At 38.5% G+C, this 15,838-nt stretch overlaps 1 protein-coding gene across 1 annotated transcript; it reads left to right on the top strand.

Annotated features, from left to right (window-relative positions):
• Nucleotides 1-1,948: 1,948 nt before the first annotated feature.
• LOC306873127 (E3 ubiquitin-protein ligase pellino homolog 1-like) lies at nt 1,949-15,680 on the top strand. The gene is made up of 7 exons (XM_079422184.1): nt 1,949-2,155; nt 7,610-7,785; nt 7,879-8,008; nt 8,351-8,452; nt 9,410-9,607; nt 11,578-11,766; nt 13,439-15,680. The coding sequence occupies exons 2-7, from the start codon at nt 7,715-7,717 to the stop codon at nt 14,033-14,035; spliced, it is 1,287 nt and encodes a 428-aa protein (XP_079278310.1). The 5' UTR covers nt 1,949-2,155; nt 7,610-7,714; the 3' UTR covers nt 14,036-15,680.
• Nucleotides 15,681-15,838: the final 158 nt, after the last annotated feature.

A 15,838-nucleotide genomic window follows, 5' to 3' on the forward strand; every position in this document is an offset into this window, starting at 1 on the left:
ATGACAGTTTTAGTTGAATCCTTTGTTAAGAGTTGTTAATGAATCATAAAGCTCAGCTGTGTCATGGATGACTGTTCTGTGCCTATGGTGCACGACCGGTTTGAGATCCATAGACTCAATAAGACTGCATGCTAACAACAAACTAATGTGTTACACAGACAAAGACTTCTAACGCAATATCTATCTTTTCTATATCCTACACCCAGCTATAACACACACACACTCAGACATCAGGACTCCGGCCAAGCAGTCCTTTTGTTTCCCTCCCCAGTCCAAGTTCAGGGTATTTAAAACACAGTGTAAACACACTCATACTCATGGCAACTGTTTCCATGACAGCATGACAACAAGCCCTTGGCAGCTGGGGTAACTTAATATTTGCCTTGCGTTAGCATAACATTTTCATTATGTAAGGCCGAGGCAGAGAGGCAGCGCGCACCCATTGAAGTTCAGAGCAGTCAGCGCGGGACGGTTGCTATGTTGCTGTGTGTTGAGTTGCAACTGTGGCAACAAACCCATGCTGAAGTACTTCCTTTAGAGGAACATCTGGTGAAAAAAATGTCCCCGGGGCGTAATGTGCTCTGAGAGAGAGAGAGAGAGAGAGAGAGAGAGAAAGAGAGAGAGAGGGAGAGACGGAGTGAGGGTTGGGCTGGGCAGACAGACAGAAGGTCAGACAGACAGATATGAAACAGAACAGATGCAGATTAGTGCCTCTGCCAGGCTCATGGCTTTGCCTACGGCGGACGGGTGAGGGAAGTGTTTGAATGCTGTTGCTGTGTGTTGGAATCTGACTCACTTTAAAGAGTAATTTGGGGATTGTTGGTCTGAAGAGAGACTAAAGGTTAAACTGTGTGAGTAAACGCATGGATTCCCCTGTTTATGTTTGTGTGGACTACACCCATGACTACACCTGTGTCGATTCAACACACCACAATGACAGCCTATCACTGCATGACAAACACTCGCTTAGTCAAGCACGCATTTATGGGTTGCTGTCGGACTGAGCAACAATGACGTCGCCCTGGGATTTTATAGTCCCACATTTTAAGACCTGTTCTATTCTGTATAGCTGTTTTTTTTATCTAGTCTGTTACACTTTTATTATATCTTATGCTATTATATGCCACATTCTATTCTGTTCTAGTCTAGTCTGATCTGTTTCTTCCAATTGAGTCTAATTTCTATCTATTCTATTCTATTCTATTCTAGTCTAGTCTAGTCTAGTCTAGTCTGTTTCTTCACATCAAGTCTAATTTACATTCTATTCTATTCTATAATATTATGGCATATTATGCTACAATCTATTATATTGTATGCTATTATATGCCACATTCTATTCTATTATATTATGTTCTATTCTATTCTATTCTAGTCTAGTTTAGTTTAGTTTAGTCTAGTCTGCTTTTTCTAATCAAGTCTAATTTCTGTTCTATTATGCCACATTATGCTATCACCTATTAATATACTATTATATGCCACATTCTGTTCTATTCTATTCTAGTCTATTCTAGTCTAGTCTAGTCTAGTCTAGTCTAGTCTGTTTCTTCTAATCAAGTCTAATTTACATTCTATTCTATAATATTATGGCATATTATACTACAATCTATTATATTGTATGCTATTATATGCCACATTCTATTCTATTCTATTCTATTCTATTCCAGTACATTATAGCTTTGTTCTTTTGCGCTGTTATTTTATATCCCGTTCTGTTTTGTACTGTTAATTTAAATGTTAAAAGTGTGAAATTGCTAACCTAGTATGATGTTATTTATGTAATGCTATTCTTATTATTATTCATGAAGGCCACTAACAACGCTTTTTTTGAGGTTATAGCTGCTACAAATCCAAATGTAGAGGGGTGATAGTTAAGGACTAATGGGAGGACTTCGTTACCCATAATCCCTCGCGGTGAGCCCTGTGACATCAGCTCTCACGCTTCGTAGACAGACGCGGAGTTATTCTGGAGAGCTGTCAGTGCACGGAGACTGCTGGAGACATCCTACCTCACTCCTTACATGATTATTTTTGGCATTTTATCCGACAAACAGAACGACTGTTGTCACTTACTTCCGACAACTCCTGAGTCAGTCCACCTGGAGTTTCTTTAGTTTGGCGCATATCTGAGAAGGCACACTAAAAAGTCTTATTAGAGGTAAGCTGTTGAATTAAAGCACTGTAAGGCAGCCCGGGCACATTTAATTTTGGTTTATATCTATTATGCAAACGTTTGCAAAATGCATTGAACTCCGCAGAAATGTATAAACCAAACCCAAAGAAATTCTAAAACGTTTGTTAGTCTAAGAAATAAATGGTTAATTCTATGCGCTGAATGTGATTAACCTATGATACAAAGGAAAAATTCGTTTCAGAGAGTTCAGTTCTCATATTTACACCCAGTGCTTTATTTGTTTCTGCGTCTTGTTTATTAATTTCACATAGGATATATGCAGTTTTTATCGTTTCTTTGTTGCGAGAAGGTATTTGGTTGTTGTTAAACCGTCCCTGATTGATCAGTAGCGTTGATTGATTGACAGCTGTCAGCATATTTGTAATGATAGTGTGTGTTTGTGTTCAGGATGTGAATACTGCTACAATACTGTATAATGTGAATAAGCGCATTATCATGTTTCATGTCTGAAGAGGCTCGATGGCGCGCGGTGTGCACTACACTCTTAAAAATAAAGGTTCTTTATTGGCATCAATAGTTCCACAAAGAACCTTCACCATCCAAGGTTCTTTAGTTTATTAAATGTTCTTCACACTATAAGAAAAACATGGTTCTATTAAGAACTGTTCACTGAAAGGTTCTTTGGGAAACCAAAACTAGTTCTTCGTGGCATCTCTGTGAAAACTCCTTTTAAAATCTTTATTTTTAAGAGCAGTTGTCTTTTCTGAGGTTATAAAGCCGGTTTAAAAACATCTGACAATGAGAAATAAACTTCAAACTTTTGAAAGAGAAGTCTAATAGGTTTACAGGAAAATATAGCCGTATAGTAAAATGAATCAAACTATATAAAAGTTGTCTTATATTGAATAATTTACATTACTTCATTTCAGTTTGAAATTCATGTTCATTTAGAAATTATTCATTTACCCTAAAATGAATGAAAAACACAACTATTATAAAAATAAAAAAAACGGTATCAAATTATGTACTTTTTTTTTGAAAAGCTGTTGTAAAAAAAAGTAATGCCGTTTCTTTTCATGTCGCTCTCTTGGTTGAATAATGAAAACAGCTTGCACATATGCTTTCAGTGTTCATTTTTGAGTTGAATAATGAAATTTACCATGCTTGGTTGAAAGAAAAAAAACACTGAATTAATTTGTTTGTCAGCAGGGCTACGCCGTTCTGTTATTCTGTGCAAGCTCACACATGCTGAAATGCATAACAAACATTTTAATTCAATTTTATAGTTTTTTTCAACCGCTTACACACATTTTCGAAACGTTGCCTCTTTTTTTCAAAACTTTACACGCAAATCCAAGAATTGCACACAAAATGCAAAATGCCTCACATCTCTTGCAAAATGAAGCAATGCATTCAAAATATCACAAACGCATTAAAAACAAACATTTGCAATAACATTGATTCCTGTTAAATGTTTGTGTGTTGTGTTTTGCAAAAAGTGTTTGCAAAAAGAGTCAAAGGCAGAGAATTAGTGTAAGGTTTTTCAGACTTGGTGAGTGCTTCTGCTGTTTGAGTCTCAGGTTTCAAAAACTGTGTGACTAGTAAAGATTTTGTGTGTAAGCAAAACTGTACGTCATGGAAAAAACAAACAAGTGAACCGAAACACTACAGAAATAAAAAGGTGTGTTCATTTTAAATAATTGCATAATTGGTCCAACAAAAATGTCACCAATGATATTCAGTATCATAAAAATCATGTTTATTTTGTTTTTGTTCTCTACTGATCTCATGTCTTTCTTCTCTTTCTCACACTCATGCTTTCAGCTGATCTCCGGATCCATTCGGCTCTCACCTTTTGAAATTTTAGGATATATTTTCTGCTAATTATTCCATAAACCTGAAATTCTCTTGTATGTTTAATTCAGTGCAACTCAAACTAAGTGTAAAGCTGCTCTGCAGACAAAAGATCCTGCACTAAACTGACAGACCAGCATTCAATATGGGTCAAAGTCATTAACGCACACCAATGGTTATGTATAAAGAGAAGGGATAAATGTACAAATGTCTGTGTTTGCTGTTCTGGTAAACATATTCTGTCTATCCTGAAAACTTTTTTTCATGCAAAACATGACATTAATGAAAATGTGCAAATGTTCCACATTTGTTTATAATTTCAGAACATATGAATAAATAAAACATCATTTACACAGAATCTGTGCTGGAATTTCCTCAATATTTGGTTGTATATTTGCATTAGCTCAGAATCAGAAACAGAAACACAACAACAACATAACTAACTTTGCATTTACATTTATTTATAAGTCTGAGATAATAAGCCTTTGCAGCTTAATCAAAACAAAGACTTCTCTCTGTTGCACTGCTAAAATGTCGTGGTTAAACAAACAAACTGTCTAGTCTAACCGTCTCTCTCACACATACAATAGATGAAGAGAACTCTGAGTCGAGTGGGCTCTCAATCTCAGCATCAGCGTGGAGGTCGTGTGAGTGTGTCTGGATAGCGTGTGTCATGAAAGATCCTTTGTTGCTGGACAGTGAAGTCACTCTTTGACTCGTGAGTTGGTCGGGTGGGATTATGCAGAGCTCAGAGCCTAGCGAGGGGCTTTCAGAGTCAGACGTGGGGTGAATGAAGCTCTGTGTCGAGACCCACCTTCCATCTGGAGCAGGAGGAAACCCCTCACACGGCCAGCTTTGTCAGATCTCACCATCAGAGCTTCAGTTGCTATTAGCAGTCTATTTGCTAAGGCAAGAGTCACTCTTTCTCATACTTTGGGTTTTTATCCCTCTCAATTTTAGATATTACTTCATTCACTTCATAAATATAACTATTGTGCCTCAAAAAGTACCCTGAGGGATAATACTTGAATTTAAGAAGTTTAGTTTGCTTAACTCTGCACAATGCAAGGAAAATAACTGCGGCCGTTTGCGTAAAACAAAAGCTTTCAAATTAAAACTAAGCAGAAGCCACTGCTATCCAAGTGCTAAATGTCCAAGTGCTAATCCCATGTATATATGTGGCATTGTATACATGTATATAGTATAGCATATAATATAGTTTTATTATGAAATGCTCAATTAACTTTTGTTTCTTAAAGGTTCGTAGACATTTAGTTGCTTTCAAATTAAACCCCATATAAATGTCGCTCTATCATTACTTTTATAAATTATCAGAATTGTGATTTTCACCTGGCGGATGATTACATAACACCCTAGCAACCTCCCAGAATACCCTAGCAACCACATAGCAATACCCTAGCAACAAGCCTGAACCCCCCAGCAACTATGTTTATCTTTAACCATTACGCCTCGCCACCCCAGAAATCTGAGCTAAACATCCACGCCTGTATGTATAAGTGTTTGTTTCAATCCTCATAAATTGCTCATCAATTACAGCTCATCATTAACAAATGTTCCCTTGCATACTTCAAAGAGCATAAACTCAGAGAGGTGTGTGCCCTGCATCACCCAGTGTATACTGGGTCGCTGTGGAAACGCTGCGCTGTGTTGTAGCTGGCTGGCAAGAGTGCAAATGTCTTCTGTATTCTGAGCAAATGTCTGGCATGGATACAGGGACGAGGCCGGGGTGTGACACACACACACACACACACACACACATGCTGCCTTTAGGACTGATAGTATCTGTCCTTAAGAAACATATCTGACTTAGTGTGGTTTGGTTAGTGTGTGTGTCAGGCAGGAATGAGGTGAGGAGTTTATTCACACTCTGTCAGAGTCGTCCTGTCAGACAGATGATTAAGTGCTTCAAGCCCGGATCTGATATCAGTCCTGTTTAAGAGAGCTCTCTCTGGGTCATTCATACAGACCCACAGGAAAGTCAGCAAGCGGCTGAAAGTTGGCACGTTTACACACAGGTGTGTTGTTGTTAGCCATGCAATTGCTAAAAAAAATAATGTACAGATGCATTACACTTCTGCAGTACTCAGTATACAACGTAGTTTTCTCTAGGATTTTGTGCTTGTGTTGATGCTTGGTAAATGATTTACAGCTTTGTTTGTTTGTTTGTTTGTTGTTCAGTTCCTGTATTTATGTTCAGTTGTTTTTTTTGTTGATTTGTCCTTGCTTTTTTTCTTATTTACATTTGTTGGTTTGTAATCCTTTGTTATTTTGCAGTTGTGTTTATGCTGGCTTGTTTGTTTGTTTCCTGCAGCTTCATATTTATATGTGTTTCTTGTTGCTTTGCAGTTTGAGTTGTGTTGGTGTGTGTTTGTTGATTTACACTTTGTGTGTGTGTGTGTGTGTGTGTTTGTTGATATGGAGTTGTGTTTGTTGCTTAATTTATCCATGTGTATGTTTGCCACTTTATGTTTTGTTTGTTCCACTTTATTGAGGTCTGCTGGTTTTTGTTTGTTACTTTACTTTTATTTTTGTTTGGCTCTTGCTTTGCACTTGCATTTGTTTGTCGATTTGTTCTTGTGTTTATCTTGTTTCATTTGTTTTTGTTTTGTTTGTTACTTTGCACGTGTAGTATTTGTTGATTTGCAGTTGTGTTTGTTGGTTAATTTGCATATGTATTTCACATTTTTATTTATGCTTGTTTGTTGTTTTGTTTGTTGCATTGCACTTTGTTGAGTTGTACTGAATTGTGTTTGCCATACTTATGTTTGTTTGTAATTGTTTGTGTGTTATTTTGTTGTTTGATGTATTGTTTGCTGGTCAATTTGTGCATGTTTGCTGCTTTATATTTTTATTCATTTTTGTTTTTTTGTTTTTTTGTTGCTTTGTTCTTTGTTTAGTGTATAGAGTGTATTTGTTTCTTTAGACTTGTTTATGTTTGTTATTGTTTGTGTGTTGTTTTGTTGTTTGATGTTTGTTTGTTGGTTAATTTGTGCATGTTTGCTGCTTTATCATTTTATTCACGTTTCTTGTTTCTTTTGTTGCTTTGCACTTTGTTTAGTTGTCCTGGTGTGTTTGTGTTTCTTTGCACATTTATTTATGTTTGTTTTTGTTTTGTTTATTTGTTGCTTGGAACTTGTGTCAATTTGTAGAATTGTACTTGTGTGTGTGTGTGTGTGTGTGTAGCTTTCTACATTTATTTATGGTTGTTTTTTAGTTATGTTTGCACTGATGTCTGTAGTGTTATTTGTTATGTCTTGACTTTGCATCTATTTTGTTTTGCACTTATTTATCTCTGTTCATGCACATGAGAGATTAAAGTTCTTTCATTCGTGGCTGCGAGAGTTGTTGATGGTTTTTTGTGTCGGAAACAGCGATGTCTGTCGCCTGCTATTTTTGTGTTTGTGGTTTCATCGCGTGTCAGCGCCAACTTTTCGTGACCGCTTGACCCTGACAGAGCAAAACAGGACTGATGCCAACCCATACTGAGAGGATATGAAACCATCTCCGTGATATTTGGAGATGATCAGAGGCGTCTCTCGCTTAGTCATTCGTTTAGTGCCACAGATTAGTGTAACCTGCTTTTGTTGTGTTTTTCATTTACAGATGCTTTATGGTGAGACCGTGATGGTGGAGCATTGAGGAAGCAAGATCAAGAAGGGAAGACAGAGAAATATTTCAGAGGAAGGGTTTGAGCTGAAGACCAGAGTGATGTTGGCCCCTGAACAGGAGCTGCTGAGCTCTTCCAAACCCATCAAATACGGAGAGCTTATCGTCCTCGGGTAAGAATGACTCCTCTTTCTAAATCAGATTTACATTTATGATTAGTAAATCTTACTAATGCAGCATTGTGTACTAACGTTTTGTCTCCACAGCTACAACGGCTCCCTACCAAATGGAGACCGGGGCAGAAGAAGGAGTCGTTTCGCTCTGTTTAAGAGACCCAAAGCCAATGGAGTCAAACCCAGCACTGTTCACAGCACATGCAGTCCACAGACCGCCAAGGTACACGCCCATTTTCCCGATAATAATTTTTATACGTCTTTAAAAGCATTTATTGCTTATTTACGTGTCACATTGAATTTTTAAGGGCTTCTGCACAAGCCGAGTGTTTAAATGTGAGCTGGTTTTCTTATCATTCTTCGCTGCCAGTGAATGTGCATCTAAAGCATGTGTAGCATGCGACACATTTATCCAGAGTGACTTCACCCTCACATTTCATTGTCATCTGTTACTCCTGCATGTCTGAATATGATAAATGAACTGTAAGCTGATTTGACTGATGTAAATATTATGAACCAGCATGCTCTTGACGAGGGTTCTGGTGTGCATGTGGTCTTTCTGCAGGCCATCAGCAACAAAAACCAGCACAGTGTGTCGTATACGCTGTCCAGGGCGCAGACGGTAGTCGTGGAGTACGCACACGATAGCACCACTGACATGTTTCAGGTGTGTTTATGTTTCTTCAGGTAGCTGTGTGTTTGAATTGTGAACAGCTTTAGTGGGTGCATTTGTACTCTGATGTGGTTTGCATCCAAAAGTATTAAAATGAGCTGAAACGGAAAATAAAGTTTATTTAATAATCAATTAATCACATTGATTTAATTATAAACACAGTTCTACATACACCTTTAAAGTGCACATAAAGATGTTTTTGTATCAACTTCTTAATTATATCATTATGTTTCTACTCCAATTCATTTTTGGAATATAAACATTTAATTGGTATCTGTCATTAAAAACTTATTTTAATGACAGATTTATTCGAACACATTAAATATTTGAAGACAACAGGTTAAGTAAAATATAATAATTTATGGACATTGAATGGCTTTCTTGAGGTAAATATAATGTTTACAAGCTGTTTTACTGACATCTTTCTGTGGTTGAAACACTGATTGAGCGATTTATACATTTCAATAAGTTGAAATCTCAACACCTTCAGATGTTCATTCATGTTTATTTTGTACTATATCTAGTATTAAAGAAGAAGAGATTATCTCTTCATGTGCCACTTGAGGTGAGGCGCTACAGCGACCGGTCACGCTATGTTACAGAGCATCAAAACCACATTCATTGCTTGAATTGTGTGATAAAATAGACGGAATCAACTAAAAACGGCACAGACTAAAAGATCTCGGTTCATCAAAAATGGAGATAAATCGATATTATCAGTGCCCTCTAAAAACACAAAAAATTGCTAAAATTTTGTTGCATTACTACTTTATGCAAAAAGTGCATATGAATAAACTGCACAGTTAGTGGTGCAATATAAACTCTCTCTAAACACTGAAAGTTCTTCCTCTCTTTCATTCATGTCGATCTGTTTTTACTCTGTGTGTCACAGATTAGAGATTCCCACACAATTTCCCCTTAATCATTGCAGAAACCCTCTTTCTTTTGCAGATCGGCCGGTCCACTGAAAGCCCCATTGATTTCGTGGTGATGGACACGGTGCCTGGTTGTCACGGCAAAAGCGACACGCTGTCGTCTCAGAGCACTATATCGCGATTCGCCTGTCGGATCGTGTGTCAGAGAGCGCCACCCTACACCGCCCGCATCTATGCCGCCGGCTTCGACTCGTCCAAAAGCATCTTCCTGGGGGTGGGTCAAATACACTCCTCCAACACAATCTCTCTCCTCTCTAACAGTCTTTCATACTCATCCATCCATCCATCCGTTCCACGATGCATTCATGTGTTCATCTGTCCACTATCACTCATCCTGGAGAGGCTGAAAATGAACAAGTGAGTGAGTGAATGAACTAATTCATGACGCGAGTGAACTACTCTGCCGTTCGAAAGTTTGCGGTCAGTAAAATTTAGTTTTGTGAAGTATCTTCTGCTCACTAAGTCTGCATATATTTGATCAAAAATACAGTAAAAACAGTAATATTGTGAAATAATATTGTAATTTAATATCACCGTTTTTATTTGAATATATTGTAAAATGTCATTTATTCCTGTGATCAAAGCTGAATTTTCACATGATCCTTCAGAAATCATTCTAAAATGCTGATTTGCTGCTCAAGAAACATTAATGATTATTATCAGTAGTGAAAACAGTTGTGCTGCTCAATATTTTTGTGGAATTCGTAATACATTTGATTTTTTAGGATTCTTTGATGAATTTAACGTTTAAAACAACAGCATTTATTAGAAATGTTTTTACTGCCACTTTTGATCAGTTTAATGCATCCTTGATGAATTAATGATGACGAATTAATGATGAATTAATCCTTGATGTATTAATTTACTTGAAGACAAACATCTTACTGACCCCAAACTTTTGGATGGCAGCCTGTGTGAGTGAGTGAGTGAGTGAGTGAGTGAGTGAGTGAGTGAATAATTGAATGAAGTGTGCAAACGAATGAATTGGTGAATGAAGAGTGTGTATGAATAAATAAGTGCACAGAGTGAGTGAACAAATGAATAGGTGAACGAAGTGATTGAATGAATGATTTGGTGAATCAACTGAGGGAACAAATGATTCAGTGAATGAAGTGAACAAATTAATGAATCTGTGAATAAGTGAGTGAAATAGTGAATCAATGAATGAAGTGAGCGAATGAATGAACCAGTGAATGAAGTAGATGAACAACTGAATTTGTGAATAAGTGAGTGACTCAATTAATCAGTGAATGAAGTAGACGAATGAATGAATCGGTCAATGAAGTAGGCAAACGAATGAATCAGTCAGTGAGACAGACGAACAAGTGAATCTGTGAATAAGTAAGTGAGTCAATGAATCAGTGAATGAAGTAGGCAAACGAATGAACCAGTGAATGAAGTAGACGAACGAATGAATCGGTGAATGAAGTAGGCAAACGAATGAATCAGTCAGTGAAGCAGGCGAACAAGTTAATCTGTGAATAAGTAAGTGAGTCAATGAATCTGTGAATAAGTAAGTGAGTCAATGAATCAGTGAATGAAGTAGGCGAACGAATGAATCGGTCATTGAAGTAGGCAAACGAATGAATCAGTCAGTGAAGTAGATGAACAAATGAATCGGTCAATGAAGTAGGCAAACGAATGAATCAGTCAGTGAAGCAGGCGAACAAGTTAATCTGTGAATAAGTAAGTGAGTCAATGAATCTGTGAATAAGTAAGTGAGTCAATGAATCAGTGAATGAAGTAGGCGAACGAATGAATCGGTCATTGAAGTAGGCAAACGAATGAATCAGTCAGTGAAGCAGGCGAACAAGTTAATCTGTGAATAAGTAAGTGAGTCAATGAATCAGTGAATGAAGTAGGCGAACGAATTAATCGGTCAATGAAGTAGTTGAACAAGTGAATCTGTGAATAAGTAATTGAATCAAGAAATCAGTGAATGAAGTGAGCGAACAAATGAACAAGTAAATGAAGTAGACAAACAAATGAATTGAGGGAATGAATGAATTGATGAATGACTTGAGTGAATCATTGAATGAATCTGTGAAAGAAATGAGCAAACGAATGAAAGGATGAATGAATCAGTTAATGAACGAATGAATCAGTGAACGAAGTGAGGGAAAGAATAAATCAGAGAATCAGTGAATCAACAAACTAATGGACTGGTTTTCCCTCTGTCCTCAGGAGAAAGCGGCGAAATGGTGGTGCGCTGACAGCCAGATGGACGGCCTGACCACTAACGGCATATTAGTGATGCGACCACGGCACGGCTTCACCTGTGAGTCCAAAGCGGGCTCCTGGAGAGAGATCTCCGTCTGCGGCAACGTCTTCACACTCCGAGAGACCCGCTCTGCTCAGAAACCCGGAAAACTGGTGAGAGACTGATTTTAATAGACCAAATTTAGATCAAAGAATGACCGAGGCTTGATGAAATCCTCCAAAACAAGGTCAAAGCTTTGCCATAGCGACATCTCTGTAACGCTCAGATAAACATAAGGGTGACATTTCCTTGTTTCCCAGCCTTGCCATGACAACTCTGATCATGTGTTGGTAAATACTCATATTAGTGCTTGACACTTCCCACTGTCCTTATCTGGAATCACACAAACACTCACAGTTTGCAGTGTGAAGAAGAATTTGTATATTTGTGTATCTTTTCAATCAATGAAGGCCCACAGGGACTGAATCAGCACATAGCTGTGTGCTTGCGTGTGTGTGTGTGTTTGTGTGTGCTGTGCGTGATATGACTCCCGCCCGACTGCACAGTTTGTTGTGTTGTTCAGATCTGGTCTCCATGGTGTCAGAAGTCCTGTCCGTAACCTCGCCATGCAGCTTTTTCTCTCTGGATGCACAGTGTGTGAGAAGCAGAGGTTATGAAATGACTGTCGCTGGTAAACAAGTGCCATTCTGAAAAACTCTCAGAAACGTGTTTCTCAATATCTCTTGAGTTTTATAACTCAGAAAGTGCCTGATTTGAAGTTGAATCATTGTTCGATCAAAAAATCGAAAGAAGGAATAATGCTTAGTTAAAGAAAATAACCTATTTTCATTCTTATTTTAGTATCATTGATAGACTATTGTCGTTTTTGTTTAGATTTTTTTATATATTGATTTCACTTTAATTTCAGTTAAAGTTTTAGTAATCTTGTAGTGTTTTGGTCATTTTTATTGCTTTTTCTTGATTAGTTGTAGGCTAGTTGTTTTCGTACTTAAAGTTAAAATGAAGAGGAAATGTTACCTTGGTAAGTAGCCGAAATAAAATGTTTTTAAATTCTTAATATCAACTTTTATTTTAGTTTAGTTCAGTTATTGTTTATTTTAGGTTTTAGGTAACTAGAATAATCCTGCCTATTTAGGATTTTTTTTGTGCATTGTGGCATTATTTTTATATATAAAACCCACTACCGTTTTCGTGAGATTCATCTTTTAATAGCTCCATCGTGTTAAATCGAATTGTGTTTCTGACGGCACACCTGTGTAAACTCATCTGTGTTTCGGCGGTAGCTGTGTTTGGTGTGTCTATCAGGCCGTGGTTTGGCGATGCGAGTTGAATTTGTGTGTCCTGGCTGAGACGGCAGGCCTGAGGTGCATAGTCTGCTCTCTCTAAATAGTGGATGTGGTTTGGACTTGTTTCATTCTGACTCTGTATGTACTCACTGTACATTACTGACTCATGCAGGTCGTGTGAATGAGAGCGTCATCTACTGGACGCTTAGAGTCAGTGCAGATTGAACTTTTGATAACTCAAGTGAAAGAAACTACCTATAGATGGTTATATTAGCCAGATGCATTAATCGCTCAATATCTGACAAATCGTGTTGCTCCATCAATATTCAATAATATGAAATAATATTGTTTTGACCATCATTTATTTTGAGACCATTTATTTTAGAAACAAACCCACACATTTTAGTTGCCAAAATCACACAAAATTGCTGCAAGGTTTAATGTGGAGTTTTTTGAAATCAATATACATAAGTAATAGTGAAGTGATCAGTCCTACTAATTATGAAACATGTTGTTCTGTCTCTGTCTCTCTCTGTAGGTGGAGAACGAGTGTCATGAGCTGGTGGACGGCACTTTAATCGACCTGTGTGGCGCGACCTTGCTGTGGCGTTCGGCGGAGGGTCTGTCCCGCACGCCGACCCCCAAACACCTGGAGGTGCTGCGGCGGGAGCTGAATGCGGCGCGGCCCCAGTGTCCCGTGGGCCTGCACACCCTGGCCTTCTCCAGCCTGGAGCGCTCCTCCAGCCTCGACCACCAGCCCTGGGCCTACCTGACCTGCGGCCACGTGCATGGGCAGCACGGCTGGAGGGGCTCCTCCGAGGAGGACGGGTCCCAGAGCGGAGAGGAGCTGGGGCTGGAGCAGGACGAGCGCGAGTGCCCGCTGTGCCGCTCCCGGGGCCTGTACGTGCCGCTGAAGCTTGGCCGCGTGTCTGCCTTCTACCTGGACGCCGCGCCCCCCACGCACGCCTTCAGCCCCTGCGGACACGTGTGCTCGGAGCGCACCGCCGCCTTCTGGAGCAGACTGCTGCTGCCTCACGGCGCCCACGGCCTCTGCCCCGCCTGCCCATTCTGCATGCGGCCGGTCGCCCGCCACAGGAAGAGCGTCAGGCTTATCTTTCAGGGGCAGCTGGACTGAGTGTGTGGCTGCATCCCCAATCACTAACTACACCCTTGAAGGGTTAGTCCACCCAAAAATGAAAATTAGACCATAATTTACTCATTCTCGAGGCATCCTAGGTGTATATGACTTTCTTCTTTCAGACAAATCCAATCAGAGTTATATGTGGAGCACAAAACAGTCTTAAGTCGCTGGGGTATATTTGAAGCAATAGCCAACAATACATTGTATGGGTCAAAATTATCCATTTTTCTTTTATGCCAAAATCATTAGGATATTAAGTAAAGATCATGTTCCATGAATTTCCTATTGTAAATATATCAAAACTTTAGTATTAGTATGCATTTCTAAGAACTTCATTTGAACAACTTTAAAGGCGATTTTCTCAATATTTAGATTTTTTTTTTCACCCTCAGATTCCAGATTTTCAAATAGTTGTATCTCAGCCAAATATTGTCCATTCAAACCATACATCAATGGGAAACTTATTTATTCAGCTTTCAGATGATCTCTGTTTCAACAAATTGACCCTTATGACTGGTTTTGTGGACCAGGGTCACATATAAAAAATTTTCCTGGCTCTTCCAAGCTTTATAATGGCATTGAGCAGGTGTTTTTTTTCAACAGTCCAAAAGAAATCCAATAAAGCGCATCCATCCATAATAAAAAAGTGCCTCAAATGGCTCCGGGGGTGAATAAACGCATGGATTCACTACAGGAGGCCTTTAATCACACGCCAGAGCTGTGTGAGGCACGTTTTATTATGGATGCGCGCTTTATTTGGACTGCTGAAAAAATCATCCGCCTACTGCCATTATAAGGTTTGGAAGAGCAAGGACAATTTTTAATATAACTCTGATTGGATTCGTCTGAAAGAAGAAAGAGCTAAAGAATACCCATAATGCACTATGAGAGTCGCTCGCCGAACGAATTGTCGCATCTCGCCAAAAGATTTCACCCGCAGCTGAATCATCCATCCATTCATTTTATAAAGCGCTCGTCCTCGGCATAATACAATACAGGTATAAATTGATTATTCAGTTATTTAATTAGGGTTTATACATAATTTCCATGACAGAGTTCAAGATAAATCCTTTCATCTTACAAAAGCGGCAGTCCTTCTGGCGCACTCATTGTCCGAATTCACTCACTCATTTTCATTCACTCCTTCAAGTGAAGTGTACGAGTGCACTAGTGTAGGGAATGAGGGTATGGGGGTGATTTTGGACTCAGCCTGTGTGTGTTTAAGACTCGTACGTGCTGCTCCTCTGCCAACCCAACACACACATTCAGCTCTGATTCTCCCACAAGCCATCTGTATGACTGGATGCTGTTCGTTCAGTAGTTTACTGTTTAAAAGCCACAGTGCTTGAGCTGTCCTGCTCGTGCCATACAAACAATGTTATGTTAGGAATCTATACGAATACACTTCAGTGGGTGTGTGAACCTGTTTTCTGAATTCATTTACTTTCATTTGTGCTTGTTTCAAACTGCCGTAGACTATCAACTCCAAATTACCAATGATTTTCATCAACAATGAGTTTGAAATGAGGTTATTATATTATATTTTATTATGTATATAGTATTAAAGCTGTATTGTTGTTGCATTTTCTCAGCAATGTTTTTGTATCATTCTTAAAGAATAAAGTTATAGATATATTTCAATAAACACTGAGCACGTCTTCCACCTATTTTTAAAAATGTTATAAGGTCAGACAGACATAATATAGAAAGAAATATAGAGAAAAGAGCTAAATGATGAATGAATGGATTAAAATACATAGTAAAAACATGAATGAATGAATGAAATTAATGAAAAGT

Source organism: Barbus barbus (genome assembly GCF_936440315.1).
Source record: "Barbus barbus genome assembly, chromosome: 7".
Classification (NCBI taxonomy): Eukaryota; Metazoa; Chordata; class Actinopteri; order Cypriniformes; family Cyprinidae; genus Barbus; species Barbus barbus.